Source organism: Kluyveromyces marxianus, chromosome 8, assembly GCF_001417885.1.
Source record: "Kluyveromyces marxianus DMKU3-1042 DNA, complete genome, chromosome 8".
Classification (NCBI taxonomy): Eukaryota; Fungi; Ascomycota; class Saccharomycetes; order Saccharomycetales; family Saccharomycetaceae; genus Kluyveromyces; species Kluyveromyces marxianus.
Genome location: NC_036032.1, coordinates 198,756 through 213,026, shown reverse-complemented (window position 1 = coordinate 213,026; position 14,271 = coordinate 198,756). Strand labels below are relative to the sequence as shown.

General features: G+C 43.6%; 9 protein-coding genes and 1 non-coding gene across 10 annotated transcripts; 5 read left to right on the top strand and 5 right to left on the bottom strand.

Moving 5' to 3' along the window:
- Positions 1-49: 49 nt before the first annotated feature.
- On the bottom strand, positions 50-688 carry SFM1 (protein-arginine N-methyltransferase SFM1; the record flags this gene model as incomplete). The annotated part of the gene is made up of 1 exon (XM_022821817.1): positions 50-688. The coding sequence occupies one exon, from the start codon at positions 686-688 to the stop codon at positions 50-52; it is 639 nt and encodes a 212-aa protein (XP_022678140.1).
- Positions 689-937: 249 nt separating this feature from the next.
- DDL1 (putative carboxylic ester hydrolase) lies at positions 938-2,896 on the bottom strand (the record flags this gene model as incomplete). The annotated part of the gene is made up of 1 exon (XM_022821816.1): positions 938-2,896. The coding sequence occupies one exon, from the start codon at positions 2,894-2,896 to the stop codon at positions 938-940; it is 1,959 nt and encodes a 652-aa protein (XP_022678139.1).
- A 315-nt stretch (positions 2,897-3,211) lies between these two features.
- Positions 3,212-4,696, bottom strand: AHC1 (Ahc1p; the record flags this gene model as incomplete). Its single annotated transcript, XM_022821815.1, has 1 exon — positions 3,212-4,696. The coding sequence occupies one exon, from the start codon at positions 4,694-4,696 to the stop codon at positions 3,212-3,214; it is 1,485 nt and encodes a 494-aa protein (XP_022678138.1).
- Positions 4,697-4,988: 292 nt separating this feature from the next.
- On the top strand, positions 4,989-5,070 carry KLMA_R809. The gene has a single exon. It is a non-coding gene; the product is annotated as a tRNA-Ser (tRNA).
- Positions 5,071-5,243: 173 nt separating this feature from the next.
- On the top strand, positions 5,244-5,672 carry KLMA_80082 (uncharacterized protein; the record flags this gene model as incomplete). The annotated part of the gene is made up of 1 exon (XM_022821814.1): positions 5,244-5,672. The coding sequence occupies one exon, from the start codon at positions 5,244-5,246 to the stop codon at positions 5,670-5,672; it is 429 nt and encodes a 142-aa protein (XP_022678137.1).
- A 251-nt stretch (positions 5,673-5,923) lies between these two features.
- RLP24 (ATPase-activating ribosome biosynthesis protein) lies at positions 5,924-6,532 on the bottom strand (the record flags this gene model as incomplete). The annotated part of the gene is made up of 1 exon (XM_022821813.1): positions 5,924-6,532. One exon carries the CDS (start codon positions 6,530-6,532, stop codon positions 5,924-5,926), a length of 609 nt encoding a protein of 202 aa, XP_022678136.1.
- A 496-nt stretch (positions 6,533-7,028) lies between these two features.
- PAM18 (Pam18p) lies at positions 7,029-7,541 on the top strand (the record flags this gene model as incomplete). Its single annotated transcript, XM_022821812.1, has 1 exon — positions 7,029-7,541. The coding sequence occupies one exon, from the start codon at positions 7,029-7,031 to the stop codon at positions 7,539-7,541; it is 513 nt and encodes a 170-aa protein (XP_022678135.1).
- Positions 7,542-7,635: 94 nt separating this feature from the next.
- Positions 7,636-8,673, bottom strand: NSE1 (Smc5-Smc6 complex subunit NSE1; the record flags this gene model as incomplete). The annotated part of the gene is made up of 1 exon (XM_022821811.1): positions 7,636-8,673. One exon carries the CDS (start codon positions 8,671-8,673, stop codon positions 7,636-7,638), a length of 1,038 nt encoding a protein of 345 aa, XP_022678134.1.
- Positions 8,674-9,348: 675 nt separating this feature from the next.
- SSK1 (mitogen-activated protein kinase kinase kinase SSK1) lies at positions 9,349-11,535 on the top strand (the record flags this gene model as incomplete). The annotated part of the gene is made up of 1 exon (XM_022821810.1): positions 9,349-11,535. One exon carries the CDS (start codon positions 9,349-9,351, stop codon positions 11,533-11,535), a length of 2,187 nt encoding a protein of 728 aa, XP_022678133.1.
- A 575-nt stretch (positions 11,536-12,110) lies between these two features.
- Positions 12,111-14,204, top strand: APL1 (Apl1p; the record flags this gene model as incomplete). Its single annotated transcript, XM_022821809.1, has 1 exon — positions 12,111-14,204. One exon carries the CDS (start codon positions 12,111-12,113, stop codon positions 14,202-14,204), a length of 2,094 nt encoding a protein of 697 aa, XP_022678132.1.
- Positions 14,205-14,271: the final 67 nt, after the last annotated feature.

Sequence of the window (14,271 nt, the reverse complement as noted above, 5' to 3'; positions counted from 1 at the left end):
AGACAAAGCAAACATTCTAACGATTATTATTATTATTAGCCGGGTCTTTTCAGAAGAGGTCGTCTAGACTTTGTTCGGAGTCTCTCTTGATTAGTTCTAGCATTCCCTCAGGTAGGATAGGTTTCCCTTCGGAGTTTAGCACGTATCTGAATGGCATTTCGGTGGCCTCGTTCTTGTTGAATCTGAACTCAGGGTAGTCGATGAATTTGATGTCCTCGAATTTGGTCTGCTTCTCGATGATGATTTGAGTGGTACGGATGGCTGTGTCTGTAGTCATTTGCTTGTCACCAAGTCTCTTTCCCACCAATAGATCAGGGTACTGTTCCATTAGTTCTCTGGTCCGGTCTCTAGGTGGGTGGTCACCAAGAATACCACCAAATACGAAGTAGTCGTATTGTTGTGCGTCCGCTGGAACTAGATCGGTCTTGGCTCTTGGGTCTAGCAAGCACACCCTTTGAGACTTGAGCGCTGGCAATTCCGGAAATGCCTCGTTAATCTTGTCAAGGTTTGCAGTGGTCCATTGCAATCCCATAGCCCTTAGTTTCTCTGGAATGTCCGACTCTTTGGTCCCAACTGGTAACGATGAGATGATCAAGTTTTCGGCACCTATATCACGGATAATTTGTGCATATTCTAGCGTAACCCATTCGCTGAAACCTTGTTCCATATGTTCAATGATGTACTTCATTTTTGCAGCACTGTTTTGGCACCCCTTAGCTCTAATCTTGACCCATTTTTTATACAAAGCTCATCCATCTCATCTCCATTTTACAATGTGCATTGGCATCGCATATCCATTTTTTCTTTTCATTAATGCTAAAGCCATGTAAGTCCATACAAGAAAGAAAAAAAAAAAAAAAAGCATATGAGAGAAACATATTAATATTATATATATATATGTACTTGGTATTCACTTGTACAAACCTGGTACATCTGGTTATGATTTTCCAGTGTCCTGTGTTGTCTCTGTTGATTTTAAAACTGTAACTTCGCAGCTTTTTGCCTTGACGTGTTTCTTCAATAATTCTTTTAGTAAAAAACCAGCAGTGTCCATTTCTTCGAAATAGCTGACATGCGATTTAATGGCACTCCAGACGTCTACATCGAGAAGGTTGGGTTGGAATGAGTAGTCTACACGACCGTTATCGTTGAACTGCAACATTCTCTTGAGCACCCTCGAGGACATTTGCTCTTTTTTCTTCGAATTCTTGTCTAGTATTAGATTTTTGACAGTATCAGCTATAAAATCGCTCCCATTGGCATGGGAGATCCATTTGGCTTCATATTTTGCCATGGATTTCTCTATTAGTGGTTCGACTCTGTATGCGACAGGATCACATGGATGGTATAGGTTGTAGTAATTTTTACAAGCTGGGGTTTGCTGTTTCAGTAAAGAATCGGACTCGCCGATTTTGGTCCTTTGGATAAGTTTGAACACTCCTACTGGCGACCCAATGGTAAAGAAGTTCTCCACTTCGAAGTTTAGACGGTATTTGGATTGCTGTGAGAGCATATCGAAAAGGATCAGTGAGCCTAATGAGTGGCCTAGCAAACTTACTTTGCCGTCGAACTCCGGGTTGTGATCGCAGTATTTCTCGTACACAGAATTTAACTCGGCACACACGTACTTCAAAATCTTGTCTACGTAGTAGTTGTCCCCGTAAAGCAAGATGTCTAATCCTATATCTGCCAAGAGCTTCCTCAGAGGCTTTATTCCATCTACAGTGACATCATTTAGCGTTGGTAGGTCCTCGTTATCCGTATTTACATTAGCGTCGTCCGTGCTGAATCCGATGGCGTGTCTCCAAGTGATTGGGAGCACTTGAATGGCACTATTATTCTTAGGGTCTGGGAATTCGTTTAGTGCGTTCAGCTCTTGCAATTGGCCGTTTGATTGGTATAGTGACTTGATGTTATTCCGCAATAGGTTAACCGTATGGGCAAAGTTCACGTACTCGTACTTTTTCCCTAAAGTCTGGCCAATCCCGTGTACACAGAATACAAGGTGTTTAATGCGTCTGTAGTGGCTCCTCTCACCACCATCATTGTTCTGGTAGTCTTTGGAGATTTCATCCTTCATCATTCCGCTTGCATTTTGTGATGCGTTGCTATTGACAACTCCTTGGGCGTTTGAAGCATTCATCAGGTCTTTAAACTCCCACGATATCATATCAGATATTTTGCTCAACCCGATCGCATGGTCCAATACCTGGCCTTCGAGTTCCTTGGCCTTGCCCTTCAACGAGACACTTTTTTGCTCGTATCCTCTGGTGATCTTGGATGCGCCTATCTGAACAAGCTGCGCTACAGAACTCCGCAAGAGGTTCAAATGGAGATTCCCACCATACACGTCTGGCAATAAAAATGCAGTCTTGTTATCCTCAGTAAACATAATGTACTTCCAGCGTGAGCCCTTAGGTAGCCGGAAAGTATCCAGCACTTCCTGTTCATGATCATCGTCGTCTGCATTCTTCTTTTCCGGCCCGATATCACCAGGACTTCCTCTCCCACCGCGAGCCAGCCATTTTCGGTATAAATCTTCAACATAGTTGGTTAGCTCGTGCGTTAGTGGGTTATTCTGGTCATCAAACCATATACCTCTGCGAATCTCGTACGATGGCCCTTCCCAATATATCGGGTTCATTGAGAAATCTTGCAAGTTAACCTCGAACAAATGGTCTTCATTGACATCAACTCTTTTGCTTAAGCGACCCCTTACATAATTCTCCTCGATTCGCTTCGAATCCACCTTGGAGAATGGCTGGAACTTCGTAGGGGCCGTTGCTGGAACGTAACTCGGCTCGAAAGGTTTGGTCTTCGGAATATCAATTGCGTAGAACCATCGAGAAGAGAAGTACCTTCTGCTAGTCCGAAAAACTAAAACACCATTTATCATCGAATTGAGTATTTGCCAGTTGGTCACAGGTCCAGTAACCCTCTGTATACCTTCTGCTGCTGCTTTCTTTTTCACATTCTTGTTGCACCCTCTCTTTATTCAAAACTTAGCATTTTTAAGGTTGTTAATATCAAAGTTGGTGATGATTCAAATTGTGCTGTGTTGGCCGGAATGAATGATGATTTCCCAACAAAAAGTGAGAAAAAGTTGATTTTGAATTGTTGTTGGAGCACACAAGAAAAGTAGGTGAGCACCAGTGGTGTTAACTTCTACTGTGTGAGGTTATTTAACTATATATGCAATGAATTCCTAGAGTTAGTCGTCTCTATTGTGGGATCTGAGCTTTGATTTTGCTCTTAAATTGTAATGTCTTGATCTCTTATCCTCTTCCGGGATATAGTTCTCTGTGACGTGAATGACGTCTGGTCTGGCCTTTTTCTCCGCAGGCCTTGCCCTTTCGTTTGCTAGTGACCTTTTTCTTGGTTTTGATTCCTCTTCCGAAGCTGCGCCTGCGGTTCCTACGGCTGCTGCGGCTGCTGCTGCTTCTTCGTCTTCACACTTCATAATCGTTTCCAGGTCGGTTTTAGCCTCTTTGACGTAGTTGATTATCTCTTTGAAATCATCTTTTGGGTACAATTTCTGGAGGTGTGCAGTGGACTGTTGTAGTGTATCTGACGATGATGATGACGACGCAGTAGATGCCTGTGAGGAGCCATTAGCTGACTCAAAACCTGTCGACACTGAAGACACAGTTTCTTTGCCGTGCTGACGCTTCTCGTTGTTCGGCAGAGGGACCGTAGATGAAAGGTAGCTATCTGTTGGGGACTTGTTTTTTTCCTTGAACTTTGCTAGAATCTCAGGGTCCTGTTTGTCATCTGGAAGCAGCACCTGGTTGCTTAGGACAGCCAACGGCTGCGACTGGTAGTGAAGGAAATGCTTTAGTCTCATGTGGTTCACGATACCTTGCGCCGACGTGAACCCTTCTCTCTTACACACAGAGCATGTAATAATTATAAGAACGCCATCGGGTCTCCTGAATATCGGCTGTCCTCCCTCCGTAGTGCCCACAACCCCACTGTTACTTGTCGCACATGTACTGCTAAAGTTTCTCTGGTGGTTGTGGTAGGGTATCTTCGAGATGACACCAGGCTGTACACTGCCAGCGCTACCAGGTGGCGTCACTCCAGGTGTCGAGTGTCCTGTGGAAACGGAAGTATCAGACTGCTGCTGCGGTAGCGTCTTAGCCCCACGCATCCGTATGTCAATAACATTATCATTCGCTAGCCGTAGTCCACTGACATTAGACCCGCTTTTGCTACGTGTATGATAGTAGTACCCACTTCCTGTCGCATCCTGGCTCTGACGAGACCCCTGTCTCGATAACCCAGACCTGATACTCTCCTCCACTTCTTTCGCACGTTTTTCCTGGAACGCCTCAACCTTCTCAGAAAGCTTCGAATCCCCGTGTAAAATCTTCAAAACCTCCAACTGACCCGACACTTGTTCGTTCTCCTCGATAAGATGCTCCATCTCCTTATGCGTTAGCATTATCTGCAAGTTAAGCTGGTCCAAAATATCCTTCTTTGCCTTGACGAACTTTAACCGTTCTGCATCCTGGGCTGGGTCATCCTCGTTTTCAGCTAGCGACGATAGTTCATGTGGCGATTTCGGAGTCGCTACTTGATAGTATGTTGCTGTATGATTCGTCATTGAATGGTTAGAACCCGTGAGAGGATCAACCTCATCTCCATCCATGAATAGAACTTGTTGTTGTTGTTGAGAACTCCGATTTTCCGTCATAGGAGCAACTTTCCTCTGTTATTTTCGCACAAGTACTAGCACAAACAGCTATTTCAGCAAAAACTCGGGGTATTAATGGTGAAAGTGGCCGTATTGGGTGGCCTATTACTCTCTTTTTACTTGTTGATGTTTATATATATATATATAAGAAGCGCTCAGAAAAAGCAAGTGCAGTAGTAATGCAACTTCCTTAAATATTGCCGGGAAATTTTTTTTTATGTTTGAGAGGTTGGTCACATGACATATTCTGCTGGAGAGTACTATGGGTACAGTGGCTACTCCCATATAACTAGGCAACATGGCCGAGCGGTTAAGGCGAAAGATTAGAAATCTTTTGGGCTCTGCCCGCGCAGGTTCGAGTCCTGCTGTTGTCGTTATTTTTTGATATTTTGAATATCAAATAGTATTATTTTTTTTTTTTGTATTGTATTGGGTATTGTTAGTGCACTGATTTATTGATTACCAGCTGAATGTCAACCTTAAAGCTCAAATGTAGTTTACGAATGGAGCAGTGTATATAGGTATAACCAGTAACACCTCCCATCTCATGAGCCAAATAGTTACAGACCTAAGTACCATACCTATAAAAATCAATGAGCATGCGGGTGAAACGTTTCTCCGGCTCCGGATCTTCGCACAGTTTCAGAGCATATCTGGAACTGACGTTTCTAGTACCGATAGTATATACTTGAAGGTAACCAACGTTCCAGGTTTCGGGGGAAGTCAGGGCCAGGCCCAGGCCCAGGAGTTCAGTTTCTTGATTGACGAAACAATATACGACGAGATGTTTATTCGGAACCGCAGCAGGCGTCCTCATCGCGGAGATATCCTCGACCTGCGATGCTGCTACAGAAAGTACGACGACGTGATCGAGATAATGCACCTAAAACAGGTAAGCATTGCCGATCTGGACGCACTGCGACAGTTTGTGATGAAATCGCACGACGACAGCGCGATACACTCGTTCCTCCACTAGCCCTGGGCAAAAAATTCGGGGAGAGGGCGGATCTGTCGTCGTCGTCGTCTTACATATATTCTTCTATTCAGTTTATGTTGTGATATATATTTATATATATATAGTAGGCCAGACCGGTAGATAGTTAGGAAATAATTAATAATAATAATAATGTACACAAGAGCAGCTTAGCTGATCTTCCCAAATGAATGAGGTATATAAAAAAAAAAAAGAGAGAGAGAAATATGGTTTGGTTTGGTTTGATATGCACTTCAGAACGCAATCTTCTTTGCGTTCTTCTTCTTGTTCTTCAATAGAATCTTTTGCTTCTCGAGCTGTTCTTCAGCCTCAGACTCGGCCTCAGACTCAGACTCAATGTCCATCTCGTCGTCGTCCTCCATCTCAGACTCACCATCCTCCATTTGCTGTCTCTCCTCTTCCTTGGCTGCCCTTCTTGCCATCTCAACCTCTCTCAATCTCAACAACTCTGGGTTAGACTCAACCAACTTCTTGTCTCTCAAGAAGTCCCTCTCCTTGTTGCCCTTCATTCTATTCTTGTAGAAGGCCCTCTCACGTCTCTGTCTGATCTCCTCAATCCGACTCATAGCCTTCAAAGTAGTGGCCACAAGCTCTCTGTTGTATCTCACTGGAACATTCCTTCTTTGTGCAAACGTGAGCGTAGAGTCAACCGCAAGCTCCTTACCAGCTGCCTTTCTGAATGCCTTGGTCCACCTCAACTTACGTGGGTTTCTACGTTGCTTGAACGCCTTGTGACACTTGGAACGGCAGAAACGAAACTCCTTAGCATCGTTTCTCACAAACATCATCCCATGTCCAGGATAAACTGGCGATGAACAGAAATGGCATGCGTAAATTCTCATCTTTTAATTCTAATCTCTGTATATTGTGTTGGGCTACTATCGACCCCGACTCACAAACTCCTGAAACCGTCTGTCCTATCCCATCCCATCTCAGCTCATCTATTCATTATTCATTCATTCACCAACCTCTCTCTGTTCTGTACTAAGTGAAAAAAAATCTGCGATGCGATGAGCTAGCCGATTTTGCGGGAAAAGAAACGACGGAAAAGTAAATAAATTGTTTCGTGCAGGGTGACGTTTGGGATGATTTGAAAGTCATGTGAATGTCACATGACTTCGTGATATCTTCTTCTTCTAATATTTTTTTTTTTTTTTTTTTATTTCCTTTCCTTTCCCACAGCATGGAAAATCCGAAATTTCATTGATCTCTGCAAAGATTAATACAAAGAATAAGTATTAGTACAGGTTTTGCACAGGTATTTTGGATTAATGGAGCCTTAGAGAGCGACTGTGAGTCTGTGAGACGAGTAATTTCGAGAGCACACATTCGGCAAAAATGGCCCAACAAAATTTAGAGATTCCACAACTGCCCATTCCCGGCGAAGACAACTCGAAAAGAGTTGCTGAACAAGTAGCGATTGGAGCCTCTGGCGTGCAAAGCACGCCAGGCGGGCCCGTTGGTGGGCCTGTGAGCAGCCAGAAGTCTGGTATGGACTTGTATTTTGACCAGGCTGTCAACTATATGGGGGAACACCCGGTGATTAGCGGTGTAGGTGGGTTTTTCGCTCTATACTTTGCTGCTGGAGCGTACAAGTCTATTTCCAAGAGAATGGGAGGTGGTGCGCAGAGCTCGCAGTTCTTGAAGGGTGGGTTTGACCCCAAGATGAATGCGAAGGAGGCTCTTGCGATTTTGAATCTGAACGAGAGCACGTTGACGAAGAAGAAGCTAAAGGAAGTGCACAGAAGAATCATGTTGGCAAACCATCCGGACAAAGGTGGGTCTCCATACCTTGCCACGAAGATCAACGAGGCGAAGGACTTCTTGGAAAAGAAGGTTGTGAGAAAGTGATGGCCGCAGAAGATTCCTCTTCCTTACTTGTAAATATAATTATATATATATATATATATATTGATTAATAACAGAAATAAAATACCAGCTCTGTCTATCCGAGGACGTATGCGCATGACTCTTGCAAGCTTGTGTTGCAGGAGGGGCATTTTTCGTTGACGTGTTGGACGTGGTGGGCCAGACACCCCACATGCCAGCCGTGGTTAAATTCCTCCCTGCAGTTTAGACATATGACTCCTTGTAGCACCACTTCCTTGCACGTAATGCAGAGCGGGATGTCGAAGTTCTCGACCAGGTAATCCTTCATCTCGACCATGAACCTGACCGCAAGCCCAATTTTCCCGTCTGGGTACCGGTTCACCCATTTCTTCTCGTAAAGCTCTGCTAGTATCTGTTCGATTCGCGATGGCGGAATCTGTTCTGTGTGCATCAGGGCTCCGGACCCGATCCTGTAAGACACGAACGTAGCGAGTCCTTTATACTCCATATCGCCGTATTTCTCCCGCAACACCTGGTCCACCTCATTCACCACTGCATCCTCGTCGCCGTTGCCGTTGCCATTGCCATCGCCATAGTCTCCCCTCTCGAACGGCTGCGCGTAACTCCCGCTGGTAAACATCATCTCGATGGCCCATTTCACAAACGCGATCTCCTTGGCAGAAAACAACGTAGCAAGCGTCAGTTGCCCGTCATACTTCAGATTCACATACACATATAACTTCCCGCTTTCCGTCCAATTGGTATCCACCAGGTCTTGTACGGGATTCTGGAAGTTCCGCCCCACATACCGCCTCCCCATCGGATGGTTGATTATCGCTATCTTGTAATTCATCAGCCGCAACTGCACGTTCAACGCACGAATGTGTTCGCCCAATTTCTGTCTCCACGGCTCTAGCGACTCCACATCACCTCTAGAAAGCCTTTTCGCATCGTATTCCAGTGCCAGAAAGCACGACAGCAGCCAGCTCTCGGAAACTACCCCATTGCATTGCAGAATAAATTGCATAAGGCATCGCCTTACGTCTAGGTCAGACACCGACACGACCGCGCTATGACCGCCATTACTCGTATCTTCTGGAGTTCCATACGCGCCCTGAGACATCCTGGGCGTAATACTCGGTGATTCAGACATGTGGTGCACCAATAATGCTCAGTCTCAGTTTCTATCACTATTACTATTATTCAGCACTTTGATAAAAAAGCCTTCCCAGAAACGACCCAATTCTCAAAGAAATAAACCTAGCGTAAAAATACAGGGCATTGACCGTTCCCCAAACACCCCTTGAGACACTTCTCCCGTCTTTGCTCTGTCTTTCTTCTGTCTTTCTCTGCTCTGTTCTGTTCTGAGATGAGATCCAAGCTGTAAAACCTTAACCTTTATTCTTAAAGCCATGGAGTCACGTGATTGGTTTCTTGTCCGGTGACGTATTTCTCTGTTTTATCCCAGATTTACTATGTGTCTAGTTACTACTACCATGGTTGTGGCACTGTTTAAGCTGGGAAGAAAAAAAGCCAATTCCGGACAAAAGTTGATATTAAAGATGGAAATGGCTTAAAACTTTGATTTGCTGCTAGTAAAGAAGAGGTAAAGTGTTTGAAAGGAGAGAAAGGGGAGAGAATCAAGGCAGTTAGAGTAGGTTAGACTCGTGAAGCAGTGAGGTAATCTATTGGAATTTTTTAGATTGTAAGGATATAGCAAGAGTTGGGTGTTTTTTTGCTCGATAATCGGGTATTTGCAGGTATTTTAAGGCGCATTAGTTTTGATTGATTGAAATATAATATAAGAATAGCCCTTAAAGGAAGGCAGATGCATGAGACACTTGCACGAATGAGGCCCTCTTCACCGCTTAATATGCATCGAAGTGTGAATCAGGGGAATACGCGCCGTCTTTGGGTGCGGTTGGATGGTAATGGTAGCGGTAATAGCGGTGAAGATGAGAATGAGGGAGGGGAGTTTGAAGAGCGTCAATTGTTCAACCAGCCGACGTATGTGGATATTGATGTACGGGATTTGGTGGATGATGTTAAGGGGCGTATCTTGGGTAAGTTGAGTAGGACGCATTGGGGCCAGAATAGGGATAATACGAGTGTTTGTCTTGGGTTTTACTATTACAGTGCAGAAGCGTTGAACATCGTTAATGAGCCGTCGTCTGGTGCTTTGGAGCAACAAGTGAAGGGACGAGCACTTATTATGACGTATAGGGAATACCAGAATCTTATCAAAAGGAACCAAATACGTTCTGGACGGTGGTCGCAGCTACATTCTTCTTTTAGCAGGTTTATTGGCCGGGCTGGCTCGGCGCAAGGTTCGATGTTGGATTCGTCTCGACAAGAGGCTGCAGCGGATGATCGTGCACATTCGATAGGTCCAGGCGCAGCGAATGGCGCAGCGAATGGCCGCTTGTCGCCCAGTGCTGAACGCAATAACGAATATATATACAAGGTTATTATCGAGCCGGATATGCCTATCATGACGGTTTATCGAGAGATGTTTGGAAGCATTCAGAGAAGTGAAGATGCTTTGGTGGTATTTTATCCAAAAGAGAGTTCATATACAACGCCTTCGGTGGGTATTGCTATGGACCAGCAGCATCAGCAGCTACAGCAGCTAAAAATATCGTCTTCTTCTCTTACAAACGCACAAATGGCTCAAGCGCCGCCCAGCACGCCTATTGATCATCGTCAAGTACTATCGCCAGCTACACTTTTGGACCCAGTACACGTTCTTACAAATGACGCTATGGAGCAGCACGATAAGAATTTGAAACCACAACCGCCGCTAGCTCGACTCGAAAACGAAATGCAGCTAGATACTACCCTCGCTCCTGTGCCTATTCCCGCTCCTGCGGTGTTGGTACAAGATCAGGACCAGGACCAGGACCAGGACCAGTTGCCGTTGTTTGATGGCTTGTCACTTGCCAGACAAAACACAGGCATTCTACTTTTACCAAAGGGGGTGAACCCAGAAGATATAGAAAGCGATGTAATGATGGAGATGGGCGAACTCAAAATCGGACAGCAAGATGGGGAAGAAGAGGTGCAACAACAAGAACATGAACACGAGCAAAGCTTAAGCCCCCATGTGGAGTCCCACGGAATTGGCGGTAGAATGGCAACTAATCACTACGCATTTTCCTCGGAAACACCACTCACGGAAGAAGAAGTTGGACTGTCTCTGTCCAAAACACTCTCTTATCAAGAGTTACCCAAGCCCATGTCTAGGATGACTACTCCCTCGCTAGATAAACAAGATGAACTTCCCAGATACAAGGTGTTCCCTCGTATAAACGTTCTAATTGTGGAAGATAATGCGATTAATCAGGCTATCTTGGCTTTATTCTTGAAGAAGAACGGAATTTCATACAAGGTTGCAAAAGACGGGGTAGAAGCCATTGAAAAGTGGAAAGAAGGCGACAGCCACTTGATTCTTATGGATTTACAGCTACCGAAACTCTCTGGGCTTGAGGCTACAAAGCGCATCAGAGAACTAGAGCGCATCAACGAGGTGGGGCTTTTCGGCCATAAACCAAAAAGGCCCAAAGTTTCACCATCATCATCCGATGAAAAACAAGAAACAGATCCACATCACGACCAAGACCAAGACCAAGACTTTGATAGTGATAGACCAAATACAGTGGAGTTAAATGAAGACACTAAATTGGATAAGTCAAAGTTCCGGTCTCCAGTCATCATTGTTGCATTAACAGCGTCGTATGAACAAAGCGATAGAACAGCAGCGTTACTCGCTGGTTGTAACGATTACTTGACCAAACCGGTCAACTTGGACTGGTTAGGTAAAAAACTCACAGAATGGGGGTGCATGCAAGCATTGATTGATTTCGATGGTTGGAACAATGGTCAAAGAAGAATGACGGATAATATCATTCTCAGGCCAAAGCTTTCAATCGCAAGAAAATCACAGAATACATCAAGTAGATCCGTCCCTAGAGCAGGATCAACACCTATCGGTCTCGACCATGCTACTACAAATTAGCAATACTGAATAATACACATCTCCATTTCATCTTACTAGCATTCCGATACTTACACTTATAATCGCACTCACTCATCATACCTGGCACACAGTTGCTAGCATTCAACATACATATATATATATATATATATATATACCTTTTCATATCATTGTAATAGTATAAAAGCATTAAATATAAACACCAGCACAGGTAAGAGGTACCCAAATACCCAAGTTACCACGGCCCGCTCTTCTCCGTCCATTGTTCTCTTTGCCTTTTTCTTGTATATAATACTACCCAACTATTCTTACTATATTCGGGTAATTGAATGTTTTTTTGTTCGAGCATCACTTCCAGAGAATCGTATATACATACATAATGAATGCAGATTTTATACAATACAAAGAGAGTCTTGAAGAAAGAGACAAAGTTACAGCAGTGAAGTGGGTATGGGCCATATTGGATTTGACTTTGCTGAAATCGGGTTATATCATTGATTGGGAACGTTTTTTCTTAAAGAGTTTAACGGCGATTAACCATTGACTGAAAATCGGAAAAGGAGGTATAATAGCATTTAAATCGGCCAATATCCGTCATGTCCGAAAGCAAGGTATTCTATAAGTATAAGGCGCATGAACTTAGAGGGGAGTTGGCATCTGATTCAGGGAAGCTTAAGGTTTCTATGAGAAGGAAATTGTTTCTCAAAAAGGTGATTGCTAACCTAGTGATGGGCAATTACTTCGAGATGGGCCAGTTATTTGTTGATGTGATGAGAGTTTGGAATTCAGAAAGCGATCTCGAAATCAAGCGCATGTGCCATCAATATATGTGTACTCTGATGCCTTCTAATCCTGAACAGCTGGATATGATACTACCATTGATACTCAATGATCTACGATCAAATTCGGAAGCGTTGTGTATAATTGCACTAAGAACGTTGACAACTTTCAACGAGCCATCGTATTTGCAAGAGGCTTCCCAGAACATTAAGAAACTTATAATGGCTACAAATGATGTTTCAGTTCCGTTGAGGAAGACGGCTCTCTTTTCTTTGGTCAAACTTGACCAAAAGGATCACGAAAGAGCCATGGAGTTGTATTATTTTATTATAGACATGCTAGACTATGGGAAAGAGGACCCAACGATTTTAGTTGCTGCTGCGACGGTGATTGATGACATTCATCAGCGCCATCCCGATATGAAACCTTTTGACATTACTCATAACATCTGCTTCAATCTAATGGAGCTCTTGGGGAAGATTAATGAATGGGACACGGCAAAGATTTTCGACATATTAACTGTTAATTACGTTCCCAAGAGTCACGACGAAGCTCATCAACTCATTGAAATGTCAGTTCCGAAGCTATTGAACTTAAACTCTTCGGTGGTGCTCAACGCGATGAAGTTTATATTTTATGTGACTAATTACGTCGACTCGATAGACGAAAAAGTCTTGAAGAAGCTATCCAGTTCAATAACGGCTTTGCTAAACAAACCTCCAGAGACGCAGTTTTTGGTTCTAAGAAATGTTATCTTACTCTTACTCGCGCGAGAGGAACCTCTCATAAAGCTTGAACCAAGTTACTTCTTCGTTGAGTACTCTGATCCAACGTATATTAAAGACACGAAGCTTGAAATTTTATATCTTTTGGCCGATGAAGAGCACACGCCACATATATTGGATGAGCTAAAGAGCCAAGCCACTGATATCGATATTCAAATGTCCAAGAAGTCAATCAGAGCTATAGGGAATTTAGCTGTGAAATATGAACATGCATCCCAGTATAGTGTAGATGTGCTATTAGAACTTCTCGAGTTCGGGGTGGATTATATTTCTCAAGAAGTTATATCCATGCTAAAAAATGTACTCAGGAAGTACCCAAATCAGTTCAGCTATATTGTACCAACTGTGGTCAAGTATGTTGATTCGACACAGGATTCTGAATCAAAATGTGCCATGATTTGGATCGTGACAAATTACTACAAATATCTAGAGCGCCCGTTAGACGTTTTCCGCATATTCTCAGATAACTTTGCGGAAGAAACATTAGAGGTTCAGCTAATATTGCTAAACTCAGTGGTGAAGTTCTTTTGTACTCATCAATCAAAGGAAACGGAAAAGCTCTGCTTGAAGGTGCTCAAGGAGGCTACAGAAGTGAATGATAATCCAGACCTTAGAGACAATGCATATTTGTACTGGAGGCTATTAAGTTTATCCGGTAACCCATCCGAAACTATGTTCAACAACGATGTTGTCAAGGATATCATCAATGGAGAACTCCCTATCATTGAAATCAATACGAAACTAGATCCCGCCGTCAGAGAAGAACTTGAATTGAACATTGGTAGTATTTTGTCTGTGTATCTAAAACCTGTATCTCAAGTGTTCCGTGGTGCAACTCCAAAAAGACTACCTCTCAGCGATATTCTCAACGTTGATAAGTCCGATTTGTCGGTTATAAGTGACCCAAGCAGTGGGAACTTCGTTGGAATCTTCAGTGGCTCAGAGAGCAGTAGGAAATCAAGCTCTCCAGTTAAAAAGATGTCTGACTATGATAAACCAGCGGAAAACGTTATACCATTGAAAGATAGAAAGAAGTCAAGTTTATCAGTATCTGCGAATAAACTAGCCAAAAAGCCATCCATGCTTGTTAGAAGGCTAACGTTGAAAAAACCATTCTCGGGATGATGATGATATGTTTATCGTACTTGTCGCTGCCGCTACCGCCTTAAGTTACGAACAATTTTATCTATGT